General features: G+C 28.1%; 2 protein-coding genes across 4 annotated transcripts in view; one reads left to right on the forward strand and one right to left on the reverse strand.

The window, feature by feature from the left end:
- LOC126899886 (uncharacterized) overlaps nt 1–9919 on the forward strand; it is a 43521-nt gene that overhangs the window by 6186 nt on the left and 27416 nt on the right. The window lies entirely within an intron of this gene.
- LOC126899887 (uncharacterized) lies at nt 184–4796 on the reverse strand. Of its 2 annotated transcripts, none has more exons than XM_050675134.1 (4): nt 4732–4796; nt 3553–3610; nt 2737–2895; nt 184–654 (listed from the first exon to the last, which is right to left on the reverse strand). In XM_050675134.1, exons 2-4 carry the CDS (start codon nt 3608–3610, stop codon nt 299–301), a joined length of 573 nt encoding a protein of 190 aa, XP_050531091.1. In that variant the 5' UTR covers nt 4732–4796; the 3' UTR covers nt 184–298. The 2 variants fall into 2 exon arrangements, with proteins under 2 accessions (XP_050531091.1, XP_050531090.1); XM_050675133.1 differs by having other exon boundaries at nt 4715–4781.

The following is a 9919-nucleotide window of genomic DNA, read 5'->3' on the forward strand; positions in this document are numbered from 1 at the left end:
AATTAGTATATTAGTAGTATAGCAAAGTCGATTAAAAAAATATATCTCAGCGTTAAATAGAACGCTAATGATTTTTTATTTTTAAAACGATTGAATGGGACAGCTAGAGGACGATAATATTTACTCGTATTAAATCATAAATAAAATAATCAATTGTTGTAGTGTGAAAAAAAAGAAATGTGATGGAATGGTAAATTTTTATTTTCAATAAAATATAAAAATATATACTTAGTTAATCAACAGTCGTTAACCGTATGGTTTTATGATATTAACACACGAGTTATCAAACTTTTATTTGCTAGAACATATTTTTTCGTGCATTAAATTCGTTCTGAACGTTACGATCGTTTCTTTTATAATAATTTTGCAATATAATTTTTTCTTCATCATTAGGTTCTTTGCGGAAATACTCACGACGTTTCTCCACATCTTCTTTGATAGTATAATTAAAACTACCATTTTGTAAAAAGTCAGATAACTCTAATACATCTTCAGAAGGATACGAGTCTTTAATTTCTCTAATTTCCTTCAACATTTGATCATCGGCATATTGCCAAGGTGGAAGAAAATAATAACGCGAAATGATTTTTTCGACAGTAATCGATTTATCCATAACAGCGGCCTTTAAACTTGCGAGTTCTCTTTTGTATGTTCCTAAACAATTTAATTTTAATAAAACTACTAACATATTTACATATTGTTTGTTTCTATTTCACGTGCGTGACAATTGGCATTTTATTTTAAAAACACCAAATATTTTCCTAAAACTATGGCGAATTTTTTTTGTAGTGATATCGAATTCACAACTTTTTGGACAATAAGACTGTTTAATGTCAAACGTGTGTACGTAACGTATACAAGTTCTAAGCAATAAGCTCGAAAAGGCCATAATTAAAAAAAAAAGTTAAACTTGGTATCTTTATAGAAATGGTATTTATATTAAATGGATATATTATATTTTTTTAAACGGCATCGCGTTAATAATTTAATTATAGAAAAGCATTTCTCGCCCTTAAAATTCGATTTAAATTGAGTTATTCATTACGAAATATACGTTGATTACCATTCTTTTAATTTTTAGCTTCGATGCGAAGCTGAGAAGATATTGGTTTTACTATAATGTGTTTTTTATTTTTGTGTCTATTACCACTTTTTCTCAGCTCTCACTGGACTGATTTCTTTCAAAAGTACGTCAAAAGATCACAAATCGTATCTAGTTGGAGACATTACCCTTAAAAATTGAAAAAAGTTCCCTCGTTCCCCAAAAATGGGGGAAATATCCAAAAAAATTACAAATTTAAAAACCGGTAAATTTTGTCATTTTTTTCACTTTTTTTTCTTAAAACTTCCACAACTTTTTGAAAAATAAACAAATCGACATATTTTTTTTTTCTACTAAAACCTTAGATATTTCCCTTTCGTTTGATATCATTTTATTGAAAATCTAACACTTAACCTGCTTATGAGGGGGGATTTAAAATATCAACTTTTTTACAATAACTAACTTTTTCAACTTAATTTTTGATAATGTTCCGGAAATACTGCGTCCTTTAAACATATATCAAATTAAAGCTTATTTTATGTATTATAAAAAAAAAAAAAAAAATTTGTCCCGACGACCTATCTTTCATGCGCAAATGGCTACCGTATTCAATAATATGCTATTTTAACAAATATTTTTTTTTAAATTAAACACTATCTACAGATTTGCATCGAAGCGTTTTTTATGATAGTGATTTTAATCACTGTCAGATATCATCTATACTAGTCCCACCTATGCCACGACCCGACTGTGCCGCCACCCCACTGTGCTGGGTTTTAGCTTCGATGCGAAGCTGAGAAGGTATTAGTTTTACTATAATGTGTTTTTTTGTGTCTGTTACCATTTTTTTAAATTTTTTATACTAAAATGTGCCGTAACTTTTTCGAAAATGAACATATCAATATAATTTTTTTTTCATAGATGCTTGATGTCTTTACTTATCATTTGATATATATTTTTTGTAAATTTGACCCTTTATTTGCTCACAGGGGGGGATTTAAAAAGACAACTTATTCACAAAAAAATAACTTTTTCAACTTAATTTTTCAAAATGTTCCGGAAGGTCTGACACTTTTATATATATCTTAAATTAAAGCTTATGTAATATACTTTAATTTAAAAAAAAAAATTTGACCTCTGGACTTGTCTTCATGGTGAAAACGGCTACCGAATGCTATTTTTGTGTGTAAGTTCTCGATTTTATAATTTAGATTTTTAACTTTATTATGCTATAACTTTTTGAAAAATATATGGATCAATACAATTTTTTATGAGAAATAATAATTTTTAATAATCTCTTTTTCATTTGACATACTANATAATTTTTTATGAGAAATAATAATTTTTAATAATCTCTTTTTCATTTGACATATTATATTTTAATCAGGATATTATTAAGGAACTAGTAGATCATGTAGCTTTTGGAATAATACACCCATTTTTTTAAATTAAACACTATCTAAAGATTTGTATCGAAGTGTTTTTTTTTTATAGTGATTTTAATCACTGTCAGATATCATTATACTTGATCCAATTATGCCACGTCACCACTGTGCCGCGACCCCCCTGTGTGGGTTTTTTTTTACTTTCAATTATGGAAACGGTAATCTTTACCAAAGTTCTTAAAAATTGAGCGGTTTTTTTACTTTTTAAATATCCTGTACGATAAAAATGTTATTATGATTCATATTTACCTGTGTCCGACGCCTTGATAATAGAAGATCTGCATACGGGACAAATAGAATTGTATGAAACTAAAATATTAATTACGCATCCATTGCAAATTTTGTGCATACAAGGGTAAACTGTGGCAGATTCCGAAAATAAGCACATAGAACACATCTCGTCATATTCTGTGAAACAAATACAGGCAAAATACATTTTATAACAATTGAAAATATATGAATGAATGAAGTACACGAACATGCAATTTATAAATTGCACTACTTCTTTTTGAGTTCTTCGACCGTTCGAAATTATATAACACGTTTAATATTACCAATTGTAACCTCTAGTATCTGATTATACCAATAATAATTTTAAAAATGTTTTTCAACATTTCATTACCATTAACGATGTCAAATGAAAACAAAGTTTATGGTCTATGAGTAGTAGCTATAATCGCATAACGCAGACGCCACCGCTAAGTCGTGTTGAAAATTATAAAAAAAAAATAATAAATTTCAATTATTTATTTTGATTTAATTATTTATTGTATACCACCTCGTATACAATATTGGATATTGTATAACTACAGCTCAATTTAAATTATTCCTGTATTTTTGTAAATATTAGATTCGAGATATTTACCGTATACATTAATCAAGTCTATTTAATTAGTAATTAGAATCTATTCTAATCAATAACAATAGATTTTTTATATTATAATTAATTTAGGAACCAACATTTTTTTTTTCATTTCAATAATAATTTTTGAACAATTTATAAACATTTCATATTTTATGATTACATCAATATACATAAATCAAATAATGTCGAGATCGACGTACCCATAGAAAATACGTCTGATAAAGCTAATAAAATCATTAAACCCTGTTTGAGCATCATCTGAAAAACGTAATAACAGTTAGAATAATTTTTCACATAATTATTTTTTATTAAATTTTTGCATATATTTCCTAAATTGTCGTTTCCGAGATAATCGGTATCGAAAAATCGAATGGATACGCGGAGGACATTTATAAAATCCATACGAGTCGTCGCGGTTATAATTCGTAGAAATGCGGTTACAAATTAACGGATTTCCGGGTCGCGTTGTTAAATTTTCATCGTTGTTAAGCGTTGTTTTTTTGTAACGAGACATCTCATAATTACTAGTGCTGGGAAATATCGAATAATAACTATCAAACTATTCTATAGTCATTCAAAAACTATTTGAATAGTAAAAATATTCGATAATTCACAATATATTCGAATAGTTTTTAAAATATTTGATAGTTTATGCTAAAAATAAAATATTCGGTTGTATAAAAACAGTTCCAATAATTAATCAATAGTTTAAAATATTTGAAAATGCTCATCACTAATTTTTTTTATTATTAATTGTATCCTATTTATAATCTTAGTACCCTGAATAAACAGTTTTAAAAATATCCTATTTAGATCGTTAGTGTTATTAAAACAGCAAAACTATAAATACAAAAGAGCAGGTAATACTAGACTAAGAACAGTATACAAGGTATTAAGTGTAAAATAAGACTTCAGTATTTACGAATACTTCTGTTGCGCATAGAAAAAACCTTTCCGATAAAACTGAAAATATATCATTAGTCATCGGAAAAAAGAACTGATTTTTAATTTTCAACCCATATTTATCAGTTTTTACCAACGACTCACAAACTAAAAATAAATAAAATGGTACTTTTTACTGTTATTAATTGTATAATAGTTTATTTTAAGTATTCGTTAATTATCTTCTTATTATAATTAATTGTACTTAATAAAAATTTTAATTAGAACTAATCGAATATTTTTTGAAACCATTCGATAATTTTAAAAAACTATCGAATAGTATTCGATAGTATAAAATATTCGAAAATGCCCAACACTAATAATTACCGTCACCGTTACGACAATCGTAATTAATAAATGTTCGAAGCTATAGAAATATTTACGATTTCTATTATTAAATAGGGTTTACCCGATACTTGCCTTTATCTAATACTTACCGGAAGAAGCAATCTTTTTAACGCTGATCGATAGTCTTAAAAACTTGAGTTTTTCCTTCGTTCGCGATTGAACTAGGGAACACGTCAACAGATTGTAATGTTGCAGAATTTATACGAGTTTTTTTTAATAAATCTTGTCAGTTAATAGTGTGTGCATTAGGTATTATGTATGTCCCCAATTATAAAATTAGCTTATATACCAGTCAACCGATCCAATGGTCAGTACCCGGTTTGTTGTGACAGTTGACCGCACACAGTGCATCCCTACACTTTTGTATTCTCCCTATGAACCAGTTCAAAGTTGGCACCCCCACCACCCGGCGACATNGTTCAAAGTTGGCACCCCCTACCACCCGGCGACATCATTATCACCGGGCACTACACAAATGCCGCTACAACAGATTTTTTTTTTCTCATCTATACCACCAAGGCGACAAGTTGTCTGTTCGTTTTTTTTTTGTGAAAACCACGTTTTTGTATTTTTTTTTTGTCCTCCGTTTTTTTTATTAAAATAAACGTCGAGTCGACCTGCCGTCTACTTGTGGTGTCAACCAGGCTGTATTTTTTTGTCCTCCGTTTTTTTTGTTAAAATAAACGTCGAGATGATGATGATGATGTGAGACACAACTATGGCCTGTGGTGGGCCGTCACTCCTCAATCAACAATCAACAACAACAAGTACAACATCAATAAACCCCCCTTTTTACCCCCTTTTTAATTTTGTGTATCAAGCACTTCCTTTTTTTTCCCCCTTTTCATAGTCTTTTCCTATGAATATATTTATATTTAAAATAGTAATTATAAATTTTTAATTAAATAATTAAAAAATGTTGTTATATTATACATGGCCTCTTTTTTTTTCTCTATACTTTCCCTCATTTTTATTAACATTTGTTTTTTTTTGTTTTTATCAAAACCTAGTAGCTCCGTCAACAAGTACTATCTTGCTTGGCACGGCTACTAGGTCACTGTCCAGTGCTCCCCTGGGCAGTGGGTAATTAGTAGGCCCTCTGTTTGGCTGAAACCTTACAAGATTTATATAACGCCACGTTGTGCGTCGTGATGTTTGAACAGTTTTTTCAATAGATGAGATAATTTTTATTCTAATTTTCAGCGTACCACATTTTAACACGTTTTGAAAGAAAGAAATCCAAAGTACGAGAATAGTACTCACGTAAAACCGTACAAATGTAACGATTAAATTACAAGTGAAATATTATTCGACGGGACGTTAAAAACTTATTGCGCGGGAAATGATGATTTTATTTTTAAAATATACACAATACGTAACTCACGCACATTAATTAAACTGATATTTTTTTTATTTACTGTAACTCCAATTGAATAGTTGAAAATGTGACTTTACCGTAGCATTTCTATTACATAGAATACGCGGGATTGTACTTTTTTTTTTTAATCAATTTTAAACGTGTTTAGAGATATGAAATAAAACAAAAATTGTTTTTATTACAGCCATTTTTTTTTTCCACTTGATTTGTTAAGTTTTTTTCACGTTTATAGCGATTGTCAATCCCTTTTAGTCGATATTATCGATTTTTAAAGTGACGCAATAGACGCAATGTTTTATTTGGAACTTTTCAGAGGGGCTAATAAATAATCTAGCGAAGTNTCAAAACTTTTCAGAGGAGCTAATAAATAATCTAGCGAAGTAAAAAAGACCGGCGGCAAACGCTACTCAGAAAAAAAGCATCATCACGATTTCTTATTTAACGGTTTTTTGAACGTGTACAGTAAAAAATAAAAAATAATTTTCATTTGGTAGAATAATATGATTTATAAAAATAAAAACAAAATAATAAATTTGTCGTATAAAACGAATGTTATACAGCGCTTAATTTGTTTATCTTAATGTCGTAATTTTTTTTTTTTGATTTTATCAATATCAACTTTGTTTTTTAAATGGCAACCTAGTTTTTCTTTTATTAATCTAGTTTAGCAAAAAAAAAAAAATCAATTTTAATAAATTCTAAACGAGATATCGTTGTTTAAAGTTTTATTTTAAATATTTTACAAATAAAACAAGTATTAGGGTAGATACAGTAACATTACTATTTAATGTACCGGTATGTTGAATCGCAATTAAATCGTAAATTTTTATTAAATATACATTTTTCTACAAAATATATAAACATATTAAATATATATATATATATATAACGTTTACTAGACAAAAAACTAATAAGTATTTTAAAACTAATACTAGTATTTTACAGTAGTACTTTTTTCTTACAATTTTAGACAAAAATAAATGTTTAAATGTGTTAAATGTTAAAAAAATAGGAAATTTTTAAAAACACATGTACTCATACTAGATAAATAATATAGCTCTTATAGTAAGTAAATTAAATAATTTTAACGATAACGCGTTTAAAATAATAATTAATAATTAACGTATGAGATTAAATCGTTCGCCTAGCAACGAGATCATTAAAAATAATAATTATTGTTGTTTATAANGATCATTAAAAATAATAATTATTGTTGTTTATAATTAAACTAAAAACAACTCGATGTTATCATCAATATTGATTAACTATCATTAAAATAACCGTTGTCATTGTTGTTAGGGAAACATAGAGTGCGTATTAAATTGAAAATCTAACCAGATGACACATCTCGGCATACGCCTCTAAATTACTATTTCTTGCTAAACGCTCCGTTATAACGTGTATAATGTAAAGAAACAATAAGAGCCCCAAATTATATTTTTAGAATAATTCTTGAATTCTGGATTTACTACTTATTCTTACAAAAGACAGTTGTAAAATTTAAATATAAATGTACATAAAAAATATGAAATAAAAATTATTTTTATTACAAAACATGTATAATTTTATAAGTAGAATAATAAATCGCGACTAACAAAATACTCAAATATAAAAAAAAAACATTGCCAAAATACTTCAAACATTAATAATTATCTATTATAAGCAGGAAAAGTAAATTCATATTTTTTTAAAAATTTATTAGTCATAAAACGATTTATAGAAAGCAAACCTAAGTTTGCAGTTATGACTACCCAGATAGCAAAATTGTAATGATAATATTATTATATTAATAAAATTACATTACAAAATTAATAATACTTGTTTAATATTACAATAATATTTTTAATATCGTACATTTTTAATATTTAGTTAATAATACTATAACATTATTTTTATATAATGATTATGTAATGTAATGATTACTAAAAAATAAAATAAAATAAATATAAATAAATAAATAATTTTATTTTGTCAGTTTTGTTTTTCCGACTTCCCAATGTTGAAAATAATCAAAAATTTTGACTGCCTGACCGATCAACGCTACTCTGCAGTCACGGCACGGCGATCGTACCGCCACACCAAAACGCATAAGTCGGTACCATTAATGATACCGATTTATGTGTTTTGAATCTTTGCACCAAACACAATTGTGTTTGGAACACAAAAAATCTGATTTTCGATATACATAGATATTGTATACTATATCATTAACTATGGTTTTCGTGGACTTTGCTGCAACGTGACGAGTGCAAGCACAGCACGATGAATTCTTGTCGCACATTTTCGGCGGCGACCTGCTCGTGTCGACTGTTTTGACGAGTTCATTTGTAATCTACGTGTCTATTAAATATCAATAGGCAATAGTTCTAATAAAATTCCACCAAATTCTACCAAAGCAAAGCGTGTAGATAAATTTATCAGATTATTCGATTGATATAACACACCTACACTATCGTATTTTTTTTAACATTTCGATTATCGTCGACATTGAAGCGATCGCGCTCAAACGTTTTTATATCGTTCTGATCTACCGTATGGGTAGTATTTTTATTCATTATTAAATTTTTAAGTTTAAATTATGAATAATATTCAAGAAATATTTGATTTAAGCTGAAACAAGTTTCTCGACATTGAAGAAAATTAAACCGTGCTTAAGAAGTATCGTGTATGAAGAAAAACTCAACGCTTTGACCATATTAAGTATTGAAAGTTGTATGATCAACGAAGATTAATAGTTTTAATCGAAAAGTCATAGACGAATTGTGTAGAATGAAAGAAAGAAGAATGGATTTTACGTATATAGTTGACGTTTAAATAAAATAAAATAATTTAGTCTTGTTGTTTGTTTTGTTGACTTTGCCTTAAACAAGTCTAAAATATGTTAAAAATAAAACAATTAAAATTGATGTTACAATATTACGGTAACAATATTATTGAATAATTGGGTAGGGGCGCCTAATGTTTGTAAGACAGTTCGTCCACCTCTATATAAAATTACTACACTGATAAATTTATTAAACCAATATGTAAGTAAAAGGAATCGCAGAGTTAGGAATTTAGAGTGAAAATCACAAATACTGCGGTCTAGCAGCGGGTTAACTCGCTAGACCAAAATAAAACAAATTATTTTATTTTGGTTGGTCCGTCAAGACTGTAAAGGTCTTGCGATAGAACGATGATCAATGAACCAATCATCATTGTTTAACATCGTTGATATGTGTCTGTCGGCGACGACTAGCCGCTCGGTTATTGTTGGACTTTGTACCATCGAAACGTATCGCATGTGTTTACACAAGTAAGGGTATGACTGATAAGAGTTGCGCGTGTTTCAGGGTTTGGGTACCTTTCGTGTCGGCGATTTTAATAGCGCAACGTTAATTTTTTTCTTTATTAAAAATATTTTATTTTGGTAAATAGCTTAATTTTTTATTTAATTTTATAATATATTTGTTAATTCAATTAAATTATATTTAATTCGATATTTTTATTAAAAAGATCTGATTGCATAGTGTAAGTCAGTCATATTCCCTTATTAGTACTTTCTAATTTTATCAATTTTAATCATTTGTATATTATGGATGAGTTTTTAAGTGATCATTCTAAGAGAAGAAAAAGGAAAGAAGAGTTTGAGTGCTTTCAGCAATTTTGTAGTACTAGTGTGTTTGAAAAAGTTGAATTTCAATCTACTCTGAGTAATAATATTTCTAATGTGACTAATATCTTGTTACGTCGCTATTTAGGGGTTGAGCCTAAATGGCTGTCGACAGTGTTCTAAGGGACCAACGGGAGATAGCTGGTTAGGCTATATCTACCTTAGGTACTGAAGTTTCCTATTTAATTTATATTCCCTCAGAGGAACTACCAACGGTCGCATTACAATATATATATATATATATATA

Source organism: Daktulosphaira vitifoliae, unplaced genomic scaffold (assembly GCF_025091365.1).
Source record: "Daktulosphaira vitifoliae isolate Bord-2020 unplaced genomic scaffold, ASM2509136v1 Scaffold_2, whole genome shotgun sequence".
Classification (NCBI taxonomy): Eukaryota; Metazoa; Arthropoda; class Insecta; order Hemiptera; family Phylloxeridae; genus Daktulosphaira; species Daktulosphaira vitifoliae.

Excerpts from the sequence above, each read along its gene's own strand:
- LOC126899887 (XM_050675134.1), bottom strand. The coding sequence starts at position 3,610 with ATGATGCTCAAACAGGGTTTAATGATTTTATTAGCTTTATCAGACGTA. Across the intron at positions 2,896-3,552 it reads ATCAGACGTATTTTCTATGG|AATATGACGAGATGTGTTCT; the intron begins GTACGTCGATCT and ends TTTGTTTCACAG. Across the intron at positions 655-2,736 it reads TATCAAGGCGTCGGACACAG|GAACATACAAAAGAGAACTC; the intron begins GTAAATATGAAT and ends TAAATTGTTTAG.